The sequence below is a fragment of the Pezoporus wallicus genome, unplaced genomic scaffold (genome assembly GCF_028554395.1).
Source record: "Pezoporus wallicus isolate ANWC-B61680 ecotype Strahan unplaced genomic scaffold, APGP_CSIRO_Pwel_v1 contig_7506, whole genome shotgun sequence".
Lineage (NCBI taxonomy): Eukaryota > Metazoa > Chordata > Aves > Psittaciformes > Psittacidae > Pezoporus > Pezoporus wallicus.
The window spans coordinates 2993419-3012839 of NW_026637546.1; the positions used below are offsets into that span (position 1 = coordinate 2993419).

A 19421-nucleotide genomic window follows, 5' to 3' on the forward strand; every position below is an offset into this window, starting at 1 on the left:
ACAGGAAATCTAATGTAAATGTACCTCCAAATAATTGCCAGAAACAGCATAATGTATTGGCAAAATACCATCCAGACTTCTGCTGTTAACATTCGCACCGGCTTTCAGTAATTCTAAGATCACTTCAGTAAATCCCCTATTGGAAGCTTCATGAATTGCTGTCCAACCTAATAAAAGCAAGATGACACATACAGCATGCACCTGATTTGGAAAACTCCACATAGATCACTAATTAATGATTACACATTTTGCTGCATGTGCTGTACTGTAAGCAACAGACTACTCTTTTTAGGACAAATGTTATACAACCATCTTCAAATGCCAAGGTAAATTTGTAATTCTGTTTACTTTAGAGAAAAATGCATCCAATATTAAGCAGAAAAATACTGTTTACTTTTCTACTACACTGCTAAAAATAATGAAAAAGCCCAACAGAGTAGAAGATTCCAAAAATTCAGAAGCATAGTATTAATAGTCTGATTTCTAATGCCACTGCAATTTTACAACATCAAGTCAGCCAGGCATCCAGAATAGAACACCATCCATTCTGAGACTATAAAACCAGAAAGGCATTATACATGCAGGTAGAAAAAAGAAGAAATGATCTTGTAATCTGATTTTTGTCCTTGTTTCCTAAGGAAGTAAAACTTGTATGAATGTGCTTCACACATGTATATATTCATGTATGTCAGCATTAATTCTCCCGCCAAACTTTCAAGTTCACTTTCCACATACATCTCTGAAGATATGGTCTTCAGCAGAGGAGGAAGACACGATTAATGCCCCTGCTGAGAAAAAGGCTGCATTACCTGCATGCTAAGACACAAAATCCAGGGATTCACTTACTTTGCTTGCACTTGCTGAATGACTTCCTTTCCTCCTCACAATTATATTTTAAATCAAGAGTCCATAATTATATTAAAATTACACAAATTATGTAAAACCATATATACTATAAATTATATAGAATTGTACCATAAAACAAGCCCATCAGAATTTTCAAACCTGCGGAGTCCTGTTCATTGACAGAAATTCCAGATGATATTAGCGTTTTCACCAAAGACAAATTTCCTCTCCTAGCAGCAACATGCAGCTGAGTTTCCCCTTTTGCAGTTCTCTTATTTGTTAACTTTCTCCCAGCTCCTATAATTTCATAATGTAAAATTATAGCTTCTTTTCTGGTAGATAGGGAGGATTCTAAACACATACTGGGTGTTCATTAAGAACAACAAAAAACATTTCATTATAAACAAACAATTAAGCTTCATAACTCATATGAATGAATGTAAATGTGTGCAGTACAGTTGCCTTAGTTATTCAACATTAATTCACTATAACAAAAGGTTAGAAGACACTGCTTAACAGTACATTGTCAACTGCTTCAGATAACAAACAGACCCTATGCGAAAGCATTTACAGTTCAGTTCTAGGTGACTTAACAGGGATCCAGTGAATTAGGGATCAACCAAAAAGGTAACAAGGATGAACTTTTATATTGTATAGAGGTAGGGAGTATGATACATTTCTCCATGGGCTGCTTTAAAGTTACCAGACATGGCTGCTAAATATATAAAACGCTTTCATGAAGCTATTTAAGAAACTATATAAAAGTGAAGATTTGACCATTGCCTCTTTTCCGTTCCTAAGTCTGTATCAGGGAAGAAACAGGTTTCTAGATAAGGTATTTTTACACTTGTGAGTGCAAATGTCCTATAAACTAATTACAAATCTTTGTTAATGCCTAGTGACACAGCTGAAGTGCCTTTTAATAACACATGTGCAGCATTGGACACATAAGTCCAAATAACCTTGATTTAATTCTTTTCCTGTTGGTTTACAAATCAAACAACATGCACGTTATATTTTCACATGTGATCATCAGACACATCCTAAAGCTGAGGCTCCTGATAACAGACATATTGAATGGGAAGAGATACAAAGAAAAAAACAGGTTTTAAAAGTTCTGATTCTGCATATAAACACAAGCTCCTCCCTGAACTGCTACCAAAAAGACAGTGTGTGTGAATCTTCCAAAGCTATAGCATGCATGTTAGCTTTTTTAAAATTCCTATTCCTGCTGTTGCAATACTGTGCTATCAGATTATTGTAAAAGTTCATGGTGTTCTTTTGCCAATTTCTTGAAAATCTGTAATTTGTCCAAAAAAAGGAAAAGTGTAAGGTTTCAAATAAGCATTTTGCAACTCTTGTACATGTTTTCTTAATTATTCCTATGAACAATTAGTGCTGTATTCCAAGCATTTCCTCTTCTTATCAGACAAGCTGTCTTCTCAAAAATTTTCAGTTATCATTATCTATTGCTATCAAATATCTTCCATGATTTGACAGCTGCTTTTCTTCAGGCTCCTCCTGCCTTCTGGAAAATTTGATTTTCCAAGGTTTCCTTTAAGGTAAACTACTGAACTTGTAATCCAAGTCTGTTTGGAAAAACATGAAAGACATACTGCAACTACAGTGAAGACAGATACATAGCGTGGATATATGCATACCAGTTTTAAACTAGATTGTTCAGCCAATGTGGCAGACATACTATGGCAGAAAAGGAGCTCAACATAGGGTATTTTAACCTGTCAGAAAGCATTCAGGAAGTCCTTTGTGCACTGGGGATGCTTGGCTCACAGAGCCTGGCAACCAGAAGAGCTAAAGTGCTTCATTTTTTCTAAATGAAAACTGAGATTCTAGAGCACATAGAAGTGTCACATTACTGTAATACTCCTCCAATCTGAGACCTACTTTTCTGTAAAATAAGGTATTGTGTTTTGTCTAAAAGCTTCTGGGTATGAACTCCCAAAGCAATCGTCTGCTTTCTGGTTCTTCCTTTTCTTCCCCTTTGATTCATAGGAGTATGTCCTAGGGACTTTTTAGAGATGAAGGAAATAAAAAAAGGTGCACAACAGACCATTAAGCTAATGACCCTTAGCAATATTGGCTGCAAGTGAACAGAAATAATTGCAAAGTTTTCCAGTTAAGTTGTCATGCACAACTTTTTTTTGTGGTTGCTATGAAACATTTGCAAAAGTATAATGGGACATTGGTATGTGAATCACAAAATACTGGTTCTCCATGGAATGCATTGTCAGGTGGGTCATAAGCAGGAAAGATCAGGTACTTGGCAAACACAAAATCCAGTCAGAGCGAGGTATAAAGATTAAATGGAGAGATTACAGTAACCAGCAATCAGATTAGATTAGGCTGCCACACCTCAAAAACTTCAAGGACATCCTCCTTCAAAAAGACATTTGAACTTTGGTCAATGAGCAACTCCTTCCACAAATTGAACTGTCAGATAAGAAGTGAGCTGTTTGTACCTTCCTTCTGTATAAACAGATTAGGAATGTTGGGAGCCTAGTGTGGTTGGGAGCTGAAGTGACTGACTGTAGATGAAATTGACAATGTGTCATTTAGGAAGAAAAGGTTTTTACTGAAGAACAGAATAGTATCAGGAAGACCACTAGGACACAGAAACAATCAGATAAGATACAAAAGCCACTTAATGAAGGAAAAGCATGAGACAGCAAAAAAATCTGAAAACCCCACAATGTCAGAAAATATCCCATATTCCATTTTTTTTCTGCTGCAATCTGAATGCCATTGTCCCAGTCTCCAAAGCTATTAATGCTTTCAACTGCACAGAGAGCTACGCTTTCTCGCAGCAGCTCTCAAACCACCACATACTCCTGAGATGAAGGAAATAATTCAATTTTACATAAATCTCTTATGAATCTCTCTGGGGGGAAAATTAATCTGTGAAATGAAGTTCCAGAGGTAACCAGAATGTTAGACACATGTATGGAATAAAGCTTTTCAAAATCAAAATTGGAGGCAAAAAATATAAAGGAAAAAATTAAAAACATGTATTAATGCACATGGACCTTAGAAAGATTAAGCAGGAATATAAGAGCTACAAAAAGAATTGCTGAAGGGAAAGGAATCATTTCTATGTTGAATGTTTATTCTTCCAATAATTAGCAGTGGATGATGGAAGGCATCTATACCATGGATTCCCCCCCACCTCCTCCCCAAATGAAATAAAAAGACATTCCTACAATAGGAGGAACCAATCTGGAAATAGGGAAGCCTCATGCCAACACTGCCAGGTATTGGAGAGCACTAGGTAACATGAAGCGCCTACTCCTTTCTTTCTTTTCAAAAAGAAAATACAAGCTTCCAGGCCAAAAACTCAAGATAGCAGTAACTAAAGATGGATTGAAAGTTCACAAATACCTGAGACTGAAAAAGGAAACAGCATTCTGTACAGCTTCATGTGAAAAAGATAAGAAGACTGTGACTATCAAAGAGAAAGAAAAGGATCAGTATGATCCTGAATGTTTCTTCTCATGTATTACATGACATTGCATAGACTGGCTGATGACTCCTTAATTCAATTTATAAGACTCGTGAGGATCCAAAGTCCCCAAAGAGAAGGAGAGTAACTAAGCAAACAACAAAAAGAGATTAACAACTATGTTGACAGTATGTGTGTGGATGTATTCGTCCATGCTCTGTGTGTGTATGGGTGAGCAAGTATATTTGTTACATGTATTAAGTAGGCATGCTGTTACATACTCTGGTTTTAAAAGCATTTTGTGGACATAGGAGCATGAATGCCATTGATTTTCAAAATATATACAATATACTCAATGGTAGCAGTTTCCCACTTAAGACAACTTCAGTTCGACCAACAGACCCCAGCAATACATAACTGCTGTCCAAGGAAGAAAATTATTTTATTATTATTTTATTATTATTTATTATTTGGGAAAAGTAAATCAAATGCTATATCCACACACAAATACACAGGCATTCATACATGCTTCTATAAACCTACAGATATGAAAAAAACCTTTTCCTATGTATGTGTATACAAAGCTTACATTTACACTGACACAGTAGTTATTCGAAAGGCAAAGTTTCACAGAGCTAGAAGTAAGTTTGAAGAAAAAAAAAAAGCCAGCAGAAAAATATGAATAATAGCTAGGAAGTATTTCATAACGTACCACACGTTCAACATGAACACCTGCACTGATTCAAAAACTGACCTGGTGTATGAAGGGAATTAGGAAGCAACAGTAAATGCAAAATTAAAAATGGGAAGTGAATGGTAATAAGAATAAATAAGCAGTTGTAGAAAATGGCTGTGGGAAACAAAAGAATACAGGGAGATAGTCACGGACAGCTAAGATCCTAAGAAGGCAGATTTAAAATCCATCAAACCCAGAAAAAATGATTCCCAAACTCCTAATTACAAGACAGAAACCATAGAATTATCTAAGACAATCAGAAAATAACCGAAGTACACAAGATCACTGCCAGCTTTACTGAAAAAGCAGTATGGGGCTATGAGGAGCCATCAGTTGTAAATGAGCAATCAGGGCCCTATTGTGACAGTAAGGCTACAAGATAAATGCTCATCTTAGACATGAGATGAAACTGCTAAACAGAAAACAACAGGTTGCAGGCAGAAATGAATATAATCACTGGAGGTTGCTAGATCCTTATCCTCACATAAGTAGATTTGTTTCTATACTACAACTAAAACCAATTGTAACAGTACACTTAGCACCTACGCTGATTTGTGCCTGATGAAGGTGTAGTCTATAAAATACAATTTGGTACATATTCCAAATATACAGAGAGCCAGGTTTTCTGCCTTGATCTGTGATATGTACAATAGTTCACTGAGGACCAATTTAGTGCTATTTTAAACTATCGTTTATATAACAGAGTTAAGTAAGAATCAATTTAATGCTATTTTAAAGCTCTTGATTATGAGCCTGCATCCCCTCAACCACAATCCTGAAAGATTGATGAATGTAACAATAAAACAGAATGAATACATGCATTCTATAAAATGAAGGACTGAACTCCCTGAGTATTTGCTTAACATGTTACATAATTTTTCCAAACTTTCCCTTATGTACTACAAAAAGCTTTCTCCATGTAGGTCTGAAAGAAACCTCCACTATTTTTACAAAATGCTATTAACTTTTCACCTGATTTCTTGGATGTCTGCGGTTCTGCTGCTTGACTGAATTGTGATTGCTTAGATGAAAGATTTGTTTTGCTGCTACTGGAATATGAGGCTGCTTTTTTGTTTGTCTCCCGAGGGTCTAATCTTATTCTTTTACTTTGGATTCCTGTTTCAGTAAACTCCAAAAGCATGCTGATCTTTGCGTTTACTTTGTCTCCATTCTTTTCAGAGCCTTTTGTCCCACTCATTTGAGCAAACACTTCATCTGTTGGTTTAACAAAAGAATTTACAAGTAACTATGGCATAACACTCATCAATTTCAGAAATTTAACTGATATTAAAATGAATGTCAAAATTATCATCTAGTAGTAGATTAAAAATGCCTGCAATAACTCACTCCATTTTGAAAATACTTCAACATAATAAATCCTTTATCCACTAGTCATCATAGTCATTAACGTACTGAGACTGAATACAAAACAATTCAAAGATCTTTTTTTGTGAAAATATGACTTTTACTGATTCTTAGATAGTAAAAGAAGAAGGTATTTTAGAATTTCCTCTTAGTTATTCTAATGACCATTGTGCTCACATTTTAGTAAATACAATAAGGACTTGGATATAAAACAATCAAGAAAATTCAAAGCAAAAATTGCTAACTAGTTAATCTGGCATAACTGTACCACAAGACATTCCATGTGTCTGCTATTTATTAATGGCAAAACAAAGTCTCTGGGGACCAACAGCTAGGTTTTTATAATAAAATACACAGAATGCTCACAGCAAACTCATAAAAAAATTATTTTAAAATAAAACATTGTACCTGTTTTCTGGGAGGTTTCTTTCTGCATGTTTTCCACAATCTGAACTGAGTAAGAAGACCTGCTATCTGCATTAACACCAAAATGCAAATCTGCTTTTGAACTGGTCTCATGAGGTCTCTTTTGAATAATTTGAAGTGTGTCCTTTTCAAGGAGTTGTAAAACTATAGGCTCAATCTCTAAAGTACTAACATTTTCAGTATCAATGCGGCATCCTTCAACACTTTCTTCTGCATTAAACAGGATCCTTCCTCCTCCCTCTGATTGTGAAGCCTTCAGTTCAGCATTGCTTAGTACACTACTGGTAGAATTATAAGAATTTCCAGAAACACTTCCTCCATTAGTAGCTGCTAAACACTCTTGAGCTAACAGTGTTTCATGATTTGCTTGAACTGTTTGTTCAGTACAGCTGGTTCCATCTCCAGATATATCAGTATAAATGTTTTGAACCTCATTTACAATAGTCTGTTGCAATATGTCCCTGCTGTCCGAATGCAGACAATTTGCACACGCTGGTTCTGACTCATCTGTCTGTAAGGAAATTTTCTCAAACAAAGGCAAGGAGAGTTTTAAATTTAGAGCTTATCCATTAATTTTGTTTCCATCAACATCAGAATTAACTTGATTGTCAAGTTTTGCAAAGAAATAAACCATTCTGAAATTACACATTCACAAGAAGTTGCAAGTTGCTCAGTTTAAAAAAAACAACAAACAAACAACTGCTATAAAACAGTGGTTGAGCAGCACAAGTTTATTCACAAGTCTTTGGCAAGATAAATTATCTAAGTAATCTAAATTTATTTGGTAAAATTAAGAAATTTAAAAAAGAAAGAATGGAAATTTTATCAAAAGCAATATAGCATTAGCTCTGGTTCTAAATTGAGGGGGTTTTGTCTGTGTATTGAAGGAAATTAAGAACAGGTTGGATGGGGCTTTGACCAACCTCGTCAGTGGACTGGAAGGCGTCCCAGCCCATGGCAGGGGGGGGTGAGAACTAGATGATCTTTAAGGTCCCTTCCAACCCAAACCATTCTATGATTCTATTATCAGATCGGTATTTAGATTCCTGTCACTCAAACTACTACTGTTACTCTGCTTGAGACTAGGTTTATCACTGTCATAACTCTTGACTACCTGCAGTAACTTTAGAACAGGTACATTGTGAGAGGAAGTCAAAGCAAGTTTTGACTGAAAATCAAGTTCTGCTAAATCAGCAGTCTGAGAATGCTGTTCAGACACTTTTTCTCCAGAAACCACTGATGTGGGGCAGTGTAACCTGATAATCTCCTCCCCTGTTACAACAGAAGTCACTGAACCTTCACCAGTTCTACCCTGTTCTTCTGTAAAGAGATGTTCATTGTCACCAGTATTGAATTCGTGTTCCTGTTGCAATTTTGTCTCACTTAGCTCATTTTTCCTACAAATTAACGGGGATACAACAGTTATGATGAGAAATGTCAAGACTGTGGCCTGTTTCATTATGTCCAGCATCAGGGAAATATATTTTCTGCAATTTAACTGTTCCTTGGTTTGTACTTGGATACATGAGGTCCCTCTAACATGAGACACTATTTGTGAATAGTTTAACGCTTGGCTGTAGTCTCTGCTGTAACAATAGCAGATCTGCCCTTTTTAAACTTTTTTTTTTTTTCCCATTTGGTTTCTACCTTCAGAATCCTAAAGAACTTTATTGGTTTTATATTTCACCAAATTTGTTTTTCTGCTTTGCTCATTTTTAGCAGAACTTCCTTTGATGCTTTAGTATTATCATAGAATCACAGAATAGTTAAGGTTGGAAAGGACCTTAAGATCACCTAGTTCCAACCCCCCTGCCATGGGCAGGGACACCTCACACTAAACCGCGTCACCCAAGGCTCTGCCCAACCTGGCCTTGAACACCACCAGGGATAGAGCATTCACAATTTCCTTGGGCAACCCATTCCAGTGCCTCACCACCCTCACAGTAAAGAACTTCTTTCTTATATCCAATGTAAACTTCCCCTGTTTAAGTTTTAACCAGTTACCCCTTGTCCTATCACTACAGTCCCTAATGAAGAATCCCTCCATCACGTTGAATCTGTATTTAATTCTATCTACAAAACAGGCCATATACTTAATTTCATTTTCTAATAAATTGCTTTATTATATTCTAAAACTGTGCTATTATAAAATTAACTGATTTCCTCTGTCTATGTAACTTCCTAAGACAGCAGGACAAGGAAATTAAGCAACTAAGAAATATGAGTATAAAAGAGTAAAATTTAATGTGTGAAATCCAATAATAAATGTTACTGAAGTGCTTTACACTTCTATTGATTTCTGAAAATTGGACCAATTTCAAATTAATGCTCTGCCTTTAAAGAATTAAAACGACATTGCCTCTCTGGTCGTACACCAGGGTCATATTGCTGGCAAACCTACCTACAATATTTCTAGGAAATCATAAAGAAAGTGAAATAACACAGCAAAACCCTGCAGAATTAACTCATGGCAATCTCAGAAGAAAACTGCTCCAAAGGCCAATGACTACATAGAATTATCCTGTTGATTACTTCGTATCTGGAGATAGAACCAGAACATAAACACTGCAACAGCTCACAGAACTACTGAAATCATTAGTTACACAGCCACAGCAATAGGACTCCCAATTAAATGTTTACAACACCTTCTTCATCAATCAACTAATGTTTCAAATTGTAATCTAAGTCTATACACCAGGAATAATCTTACAACATTTCTAAAGACACTGTAGGCTGCATTACTAAGAATAACAAGGACAGTTTTCATCACTACATAAAATTTCAGAAAGCAAGAATTATGTGACTGTGCACACTTGCACACTACATTATATGTTTCAGATATTACCAGGTATCATTGTTCAAAGAAGAGAAAATGAGAAGAGTACAGCTTTTAATGCAAAAAACTGTTGTGCTATATGCAAACAAACGATGACTCATGTGACTGATCATAGTGTCTTGTCTTCCTGTGAGGCACTAGCTCACACACAGGTCTCATGGCGTAACTGTGAAACCCCTCTGCAAGAACAGTGGCTCCCTAATCTTTTCCTGTTGAAATCCAACACAACCTACTACACAGAGACAAGCTGCAGCTATACTACTGCTTCAAGACAGGCAACATCTTGCAGTTTCAGTCAGGTTTCTGCAAGTACCAGGAGACACTGACATACCATGCTTACTGTAAATTACCTCTGCAGCACCCTCAAAAACTCAGCAAGAACCACTGTCCATGAGAGGCAGCTTATGGTCTCTGCTTTGCATTTTCATAAGGCTGCAGCTTATCCCAAATACAAGTGAGGATCACCAACTGCTTGCCAAATAATTCATGTAGCACTGAATATCACTCTGTTTCAGCCCCGCTGGGTATGAAGCATCTAGTACATTATGTACTAATTTCAAAACACATTTGAGAAACAGTCATCTCCTTTAGTTTACTGAAGACTGCTAGCAAGCCACTAACAGTTCAGCTGTTCAAATTGACAGTTCAACAGTTCAAACTGACATCAGGATTCTTTGTAAAGATGTACCTGATGCAGGTTTATATCCTCTACACTTTCAGCATTTAACATATTCTTTGGATCATCTCCACCTGAAATGAAATATGGAAAGAAACCAGAATTGAAAAGACTAATTCTTTACTTTACATATGTACCATCTTCTGTCCACAGTCCTGTGTGTAACTTAGCACATTTAGCTATCAAAAAAAAAAAAAAAATCAAGCTGTAAAGGTTCTATTAGAACCTAAAAGGTCAGGGAAAGGTACAAAGAAGTGCCACAAGATGAGTCTTGATTAGAGAAGACTGTTGGACACCAGTGGGTCAGTGTGGGCTGTGACAGGTTTAAGTCTAAAAGGAATCCCCAGCCCTCAGACTATTACACACTATTGCTCATCCATGTGGGTGGTTATGAAGCTGCAATGTATCATACCAGGGCCCTGGGACAGTTGGTAGGGGAACTTGGTGCACAGGTAGATTTCCCCTTTATCCTTCCAGTTGTGGGCAGTGACACTGGAAGAAACAGATGAACTCAGTTCATTAATACATGGCCCTGTCACTGGTGTCACTGCCACAGTTTTAGGTTTTTTGATAATGGGATGGTCTGCATGGCAGCAGGCCTGCCAGTGTCAGATGGACCTTTGTCAAAGCAGTACGGGGGTCTTTGCTCATGAGCTAGTGGGGCTCACTGACAACTTTAAATTAGACTTGATAGGGGAGTGGGATAGTATCAGATTTGCCCATGAGAAGCTGTACGATGTCACACCAAGATTAGAGGGATGGGCCTCCCCCTGCTGCTCTGACATGTGCTGAATACAATGGAGCACACCTGAAGTCTTACAGAGATGAGCCAGGGGCTCCTGAGGTAATAGGAGCTAACAGGGAAACACTGGGGAAATACCTTAGGGGAATTAAAGTGTGTTCCTCTAAAAAGGTTACACAGCCTTCAGCAGCTGAAGTGCCTCTATACAAAGCGCAAGCAACAAAAAGGTGGAGTTGAAACCTACTGTGCTGCCAGAAAGCTATGACCTAGTTGCCATTACTGAAACTTGGTGGTATAAATCCTACAACTGGAGTGTGGCTACTGATGGCTACAGGTTGTTCAGAATGAACAGGTGGGGAATGAGGGGTGGAGGGGATGCCCTGGGTTCTGAAGAATAGCCAGAAGCAGGTTGAAAGTTTATGGGTAAGAATTCAAGTCCAATGAAACAAATGGAACCTTGTGTATGTTGTTTATGCCACAAAATCAAGGGGAGCCTATTGACAAAGCCTTTGTATTCCAGCTACAGGAGGGATAACACTCACAAGCCCTCATCCTGCTGGAGGACTTCAGACACCCTGGCATCTGCTGAAAAAGCAGAGTAGCGAGCTGTAGGCAATCCAGTAGATTCCTGGAGTGCACTGAGGATAACTTCCTCAGCCAAGTAATAGGTCTACCACGGAGCATGCAGTACTGCATCTGATGGTCATCAACACAAGTGAGCTAATCAGTAATGTCAAGATTGGAGGCAGCCTGGGTTGCAGAGTTGGAGTGACCATGTACTGGCAGAGTTTGCAGTCCTGGGGAATAAGGGTCAAGAGAAGTGTAAAGTCAGGACTCTTACATTTTATGAAAGAAAAATTCTAGCTGTTCAAGGAGTTAGTCAGTAGGACTAACCTCAGGAAACTGCCTTCGGGGACAAAGGAGCAGAACACAGCTGGCAGATCTTTAAGTATGCTTTCCATAGTGCACAAGAGCTCACAATTCCCAGGTGTAAGAAATCAAGGAGGGATGGCAAGAGACCGGCATGGATAAGTCAAGACCTGCTGGTCAAACTAGAAGGCAAAAAGGAGATGCACAGGCAGCAGATGAAATGACAGGTATTCTCGGAAGAGCACAGGGACACTGCCTGGTTGTGTAGGCGGTCTCTTCTGAACCTTCTTCTCAACTTAGTTCCTAAGACTGTACAAAATCAAACTCTCTCCTTAACCAAAATGTTCACCTACCAACCCCTCACAAAATCATTAGCTGTTACCTACAGCAATATTACTCTTGTCCCAGTCCCAAGACTAGCACTTAAGGATAAGCAGTTAAGGCTTGGCAACACCCAAGATCTTGATCTAATCCTATATCCATTTTTTACTTTATGGATCCTTCAAAATTCAGCCTCTATAACAGTTTAGAACCAAATTTTATCTCTACCTTAAAGCCATACCTCAACAATCAACAAGTCACCATTTTACATTTAGATAGATAACAGCTATTTTGCTTGATATCTTCATTTCAAATTTTAAGGTAGCTCCAGCCCAAGAAAAAGCTCTACCTCTTTATCTGTTTTACTTTGCCAATGTACAGCAACTGTTCTGGGTAACGAGCGCTCACCGGTACTCAGGCATGAGACAGTAAAGCCCATGAAACTACTAGAAGTAATTAAGGAAATACAGTGCAACAGTTGTTCTGAATTTCTCCATTTAGAATGTGGTATGTGAGAATAACTCTATCCTACCTGCTACTGAATTTATTCTGTATTTTGCTACACAGCTTTTAAGCAGTTTCCTCATAGCTGGGTCAGAAGCTTCTTCCAATGCACATTTTCCCACCTCATTTTTTAATAAGGGATCAGCTCCATAAGAAAGTAATAACTTTGCCATCTGGAAAAGGATTTTTTTCAGGTTGTTTATTTTCTGACAGTATTTTCCATACTTCTTCCTTATAAGGGCTTATCTCTCTTGTTGCTCGACAACATGAGCAACTAAAACCAAATCTAAGGCCTAGGACAAATAATGCCTCCCTATTCTAGTTAACAGACCCCCAAGCATTCCCCTAGATGCACCATTATCTTATCATCTTACTATTTTCATGTTTAAAAATTCATTCCAGTTTTTAATATGAAGTTTTCGCAATACATACATGCTAAGAACAGATCAAATAAAAAAGTGTTCAATCCACAGCAAAATCCCTATTAGGCTTCACAGGTTGTCTCAAATCTCGATTTTTTTCAATAAGTAATGTTGAGAACTCTTCCTCCTTAATGAGATCTTTAGCTACACATCACACTTATATGCTCTCCCCCTTAACTATACTATTAGAAAGTCTCTCATACACTTACGATTTTTCTGAAATAAGAAATTAATTTTGCCATATTGTAGGTGCAGAAACAAATAAAGCAGTCAAAAGGTGTATTTCCAGTATACAGTAATAACTTTACTCATAGAAGGCAGCATTGAAAAAAACAGTTCCAAATACCATGTTACCAAAAGCTGTATTAATGAATCACTATCACTATTTTGTTGCTAGTCAGAAGCAATAAAAATTAAGTCTGACAGACCACTGCAGTGATACAGCTATACTGGTTCTGAGGAAATATAGTGCCACCATGTACTACCATTCCCTGTGGATATACCAGCTCATATAACTGTAACACAGCTCTGTGTTGAATGATGTTGGTGCACCCCAAGTGACACAGCTGAGACCAGTGCAAGGACAAAACTTACTACACCCCATCAAAAAAAAAAAAACCTAACAAAAAGAAAAACCTAAAAAATCTTGGAAATTGGTAAGTATTAGGCAGCATATGAGCACTTCTAGTGCAAGAAACAGCAAGCAGGTGAAAGGGACATGCAGAACTCCTACATAAATCTAGGCCACCTGAGGAACCTCCACAAACAGGCAGAAGCAAACAGTTACAGTCTGAAAGAGGATCCACAATGCAGACACAGGCTTATGAAACCACAGCATTTGGCAACAAAACTCATACTTAATTCAAATTGACTACTCAGTTGACTTCATGTTTAAGACCATACAAAATACAAAGTCATGCCTTCATAACTCTCCATACTATGTGATAATAGACAAAACATGTCTGTGCATGGCTGTGGCTGCATACCATACATGCATGTTTATCAAATAATGAAAAAGTAATTAAAACTTCAGAGGACTGCTCAGGTCATAAATTATTCTGTAAGGTGATTACAGAACAAGTGAAATATTATTAAACAGGAACAATCTATTCCTCAGTGCTTCACCTGTTGTCCCAGACAGTTAGAAAACCAATTGATTTCAGCTTTTGGACAAATCTTGTAAAGCACAGAATGATTTGAACAGAAATTGGGCAGAAAGGACTTGCAAGCTCCTGAATTTATCCATAATCTGAAAAGATCAGCTACGTGTAAAAGGATTACGTGACCTTTTAAGTCCAACAACAATAATTTATACCCCTAAACCATAATTCATGTTCAGTTTGGAATATACCTCATAATGGCCTTCCTTAGCTGCATCTTGCAATGGTGTTACTTGTTCATATCCTCTAGCATCAACATCAGCTCCTGCTTTCAAAAGCTCATTTGCAATCCTGTAGGAGCCTTCCACACTTGCTGTATGTAGTGCAGTCCAGCCTACAAAAAAGAAAAACCTGTATTTCATATTTGTGTGAAATAATTTATAAAAATTTATGTCAGTTTTAGGTTGTCTATTTGATAAATATTTGAGAGAGTATACTGAAAAGGTAAAAACTGTTGTAGGAAGACGTGTTTATGAAAAAGTCACAAGGTTTGGTAGATCTCATTCTTTTGTTAAAATTTGCACTTACTGAAGAACCACATGCTGCTGTAACAATATTAGTTTTAGATTTGACAGTTTTGTTATGAAAGAAGAGAATAAAAATTATTTCACCCACATCTTAGTAATTTCTCCCCCAATAAAACATAAGTTCTAAGAAAAGGGAATTTTTTTTTGATAGCACCCTTTTATTTACATAGCCATGCTGAAGAGGGTAAGTGAGACAAAATAATGACCTGGACTCTTTACTGTCAAACAAAAATGTTTTCTAAGTCTACCCAAGAACAGTATGAGTGCCCAAAGAAAGCAATGAAAAATCCTTACTGAAATTCCATATCCATTCCCAGCTATATATAATAAGCCAAGGTATGAGCTTCATGACACACACAACAATTCTATTCCATGAAGGATGGAGTGGATGGATGGATAAAAGATGTAATGTAAGTCTCTGAACTGGGTTATCATAGCCTTGCATCAGCTCCTTAAACATTCACTATGTGACAGTTTTTTGTATGGTGAGAAAAGTAAGGGGAAAAGACAGAAAATTTTCTACGTCCTACCTTCCAGCTCTCAAACCACCATGCCCTCCAGAAGACCATTTTGATTGGCGGACTTACTCTTCAATCATCTCCCATCATCAGAAGGTTGTCTGGGCCTAATTCACATACTAAATATGTTAATTAGTACGTGAATCTGGCTTATTAAGACTGTTTTGCTCCCACTGTGCAAAATTATCTTAATTTCAAACTCCTGAGGATTTTTTATACACCACCCAACTCAGAATATTGTATATATGTATAGAATTGCATTTGTTATGGCCACAGGATGTTGCACCAAGTTGTTAAAAAATCTTGTGCTTTTAGGCTTTGTTCCCAAATGCTTGAAACTCGACGACTAAATTTTAACTACATTGCCTAATGCTGACAGTGCTTCAAGATGAATGGTTTTATAACCGTATAATCTGTAAAACACTTAACTTCCATTTTACAGAGTCTATTTCATTAAAAAACTCTACCAACTCTATGCTCCAGAGCAAAAGCTTGATATGTGTTAAGCAAAGAATAAAAAAGTTTCACTTAGAAGAAAGTACCTATTTCTTCTTCAGTAAAAAAACTATCCTATGTCTGAGATAATAAACGGAAAAATTGAACCTGCAACATGTACAACTGATAGAGTTTAGCAACATCATTCTCTGAGGATACTTTGCGTGCTCCAGACAAAGGCAAAACACAAGTTTCATTGCGACTGTTTTTCAGCTCCCTTAAGTCACTGTGAATTACAACTCAAACTGAGAGCACAGACAGTATGTCCTCCATGTTGTCCATATCCTATGCGCTGATGTCTAGGAAATAAAACAGAGGGAAAAAAACCAACCCAACCCAAAACACAAAAGAACCCAAGAACTCAGTAAGTTACTGTAGCACAAGAATAAGGAAAAATACGAGGCTAAGATATGCACAATCACTGGTGGAGTACTTTCAAGGAAGAGAAAAGGCACAGAAGCAGAATATAATGATCAGAACAATGATTCACAAAGAGCCCAAGATGAAAGTACATTTCAAAGTGGCACAGGTCTGGCAACTCCTGAAGGTATACAAGTTCATGAGACCTGACAAGATGCCTCCATGGGTCTTGTGGGAACCGATGGATGTAGTCGCCAAGCCATCTTCTATCATATTTGAGAAACTGTGGCAGTCTGGTGAAGTTCCTGCTGATTGGAAAAGGGGAAATATAACCCCCATTTTGAAAAAAAAAGTTAAAAATGAACACTCAGGGAACTACAGGCTGGTCAGTCTCACCTCAGTGCCCAGCAAGATCATGGAGTAGATCCTCATGGAAACTACATTAAGGTTTATGGACAATAAGAGGGCAATCGGTGACAGTCAACATGGTTCTACTAAGAGCAAATCATACCTGAACATTTGGTGGCATTCTATGGAATTACTGGATAAGGAAAGAGAGACTGACATCATCTACCTGGATGTGCAAGGCATTTCACACTGTCCTGCACAGCATCCTTGTCTCTAAATTGGAGAGGCATGGATTTGATGGATGGAGCACCCAGTAGATAAAGAATTGGCTGGATGGTCGCACTCAAAGAGTTATGGTCAACAGCTCAATGTCCAAGTGGAGATCAGTGATGAGTGGTATTCCTCAGGGGTAGGTACTGAACTGGTGCTTTTCAGCATCTTTGTTGGTAACATGGACAGTGGGATTGAGTGCACCCTCAGCCAGCTTGCCGATGACACCAAGCCGTGTGGTTCAGTTGATACACTGAAGGGAAGTGATGGGATACAGAGGGACCCTGACAGGCTTAAGAAATGGGCCAATGCCAACCTCATGAAGTTCAACAAGGCCAAGTGAATGGTCCTGCACCTGCGTTGGGAAAATCCCAGGCACAACTTCAGACTGGGCGTGGACTGGATTGACAGCAGCCCTGAGGAGATGGACTTGGGGGTGCTGGTTGACAAGAAGCTCAACACGACCCAGCAACATGCACTTGCAGCCCAGAAAGCCAACCATGTGTTGGGCTGCAGCAAAAGGATCGTGACATTAGGGAGAAATGAGGGTGGTGAAACACCAAAACAGGTTGCCTAGAAAAGCTGCGGCTGCCCTATCCCTGGCAGTGTTCAAAGCCAGGCTTGATGGTACTTTGACCAACCTAGTCTAGTGGAAGGCGTCCCCTGCCTGTGGCAGAAGGGTTGGAAGCAGATGAGCTTTAAGGTCCTTTCCAACACAAACCATTCTATGATTCTGTGGTTCTGTACTTCTTTCTGACTACACCTTCTATACTAACAAAAGAAGTTGGGCTAGGTCAGCCTCTCACCTTTTCAAGGAGTTCAACTAAAACAAATTTTGCACAGTTGTGCTCCTTTTGCACCAAAAAGTAACTGCCAGAGTCTGGGCAATGAAGAAAAAGTGGCCTGGCAAAATGTGCAAAGGCAAAAAAGGAAGTATCTGTGAGGCCAAAAACTGAAACCAGTGCACTTTAGTACACTTGACCACAGAGGCTGCAACTTAACCCACACTAGCAACGCTTCTCTGACATCAGCAGGTGGCTTTGAAACCATTACAAAAATACTTTCTTATCTACATTCTAGCACAAGTTAACACACATTACCAGTCACTTTTAGCTTTAATGCCTGAGCCCTATGCTGCTACCCAATCCATCTCAATATTTTCCAAAAGACAAAGATTTTCTATCTTAATTTTGGTCTGTTATATGCCCACATTATGCAACAGCATTCAACTGCAGAACACTTTTTTGTTGTTGCTGTTCCCACAGAACAGTTGTGAAATCCTAGCCACTGCACTAGATGGAAACATTCTCAGAATGACTCAAAAGTTTTCTACCAAATGAGCCAACTGTCTGTGAATCCATTTTCTCTATTGTTATGGAAGTTTAGAGAGCATAAAGGATGAGACATGGAACTGCAAAAGAAGGAACAACAGTTTTACATTTGAAACAATCAGTTGATACTTTAGGGTCTGGCAATGTCTTTGACAGAGTATCACAAGTGAAGCCAGATAAAGTGAACTGCTTCAACCAAATGTTCACAGCTGGCCACTACTTGTCATTCTTTTTTTTCTTTTTTGTGCCAAAGATGAAGTAAAAATGCAAAATTCCAACTACTCAGAACTTTACAAGATCAAAGCAGTGTGAAATTCTGAAGCTACAACTTCCTTTAAGATCCAAGGAACAAAATCACAGACTCTGAAAAAGTAAACTGGAAAACTAAAATCTTGGCATTTCAAGTTGCCACTGAAAAGGACAAAAAAAAAATTAAAAACATTACACTGATTATTTAACTAAGGGACTGTTTTGTGATAAAAATGAACAGGATTGTTGAATGAAGGCTACATAAACTCAACTGCATCACTTTGTAATTTTTTTAAGTGCTTACTTTCTCCATGAACTTTTTTTTAAATATACTTTTATACATAGGTCAATTACCAAGTTAAACTAATAAAAATTTAATAATCTACTGAGTAGCCACAAACCTAGTGTCTTGTCTGCTGCAAAGATTCATAATACGCACTTTTTACTGGTAGGTACTTGTTTTGAAATAGTATTTTGACACAACTGCAACTTACCAGCATAATCCTGAATGTTTACATTTCCACCGGCTTTTATTATGTTATGTACAAGGTCTACATCCTGATGAAAAACAGCCCTATGCAGTAAGGTTTCACCATATAGATTCCTCCTATGGATGACTGAAAGTGATGTGGGGCAAACTGGATTTACAGAATTCCTACCAAAGGCTTCTTGTCCTGAAAAATAATGCAAAAGATCTGTGAAACAGAAAAATATCTTTCCTCTCTTGTTTTCAGCTTGCATTAAAGTTAGTAAATGAGCCTTCTGGAGAAAAAAATGGTCCCTCAATCTAGTAGAAACAAGTATCTCAAAAAAATATTATCAGTTAAATAGTAATACTATTCAATAAAAGATGTCATAGTGAATTTCACAACAAAACAACTGAAATTCAATGCACAGAAATATGACTTTGTAGAAGTGTGTCCCTTTTAATGACATTTTCTCAAAGTGCATTGTTTCCCACT

At 37.8% G+C, this 19421-nt stretch overlaps 1 protein-coding gene across 1 annotated transcript in view; it reads right to left on the reverse strand.

Moving 5' to 3' along the window:
- The window catches only part of ANKRD31 (ankyrin repeat domain 31), a 65254-nt gene that overhangs the window by 27238 nt on the left and 18595 nt on the right, over positions 1-19421 (reverse strand). Inside the window, exons 9-16 of the mRNA XM_057406140.1 lie at positions 18954-19133; positions 14553-14695; positions 12808-12952; positions 10355-10416; positions 6813-7356; positions 6012-6254; positions 1006-1143; positions 25-167 (exon numbers count right to left, since the gene is read on the reverse strand). Coding sequence (XP_057262123.1) covers positions 25-167; positions 1006-1143; positions 6012-6254; positions 6813-7356; positions 10355-10416; positions 12808-12952; positions 14553-14695; positions 18954-19133 — 1598 coding nt within the window. The remainder of the gene's footprint in view (positions 1-24; positions 168-1005; positions 1144-6011; positions 6255-6812; positions 7357-10354; positions 10417-12807; positions 12953-14552; positions 14696-18953; positions 19134-19421) is intronic.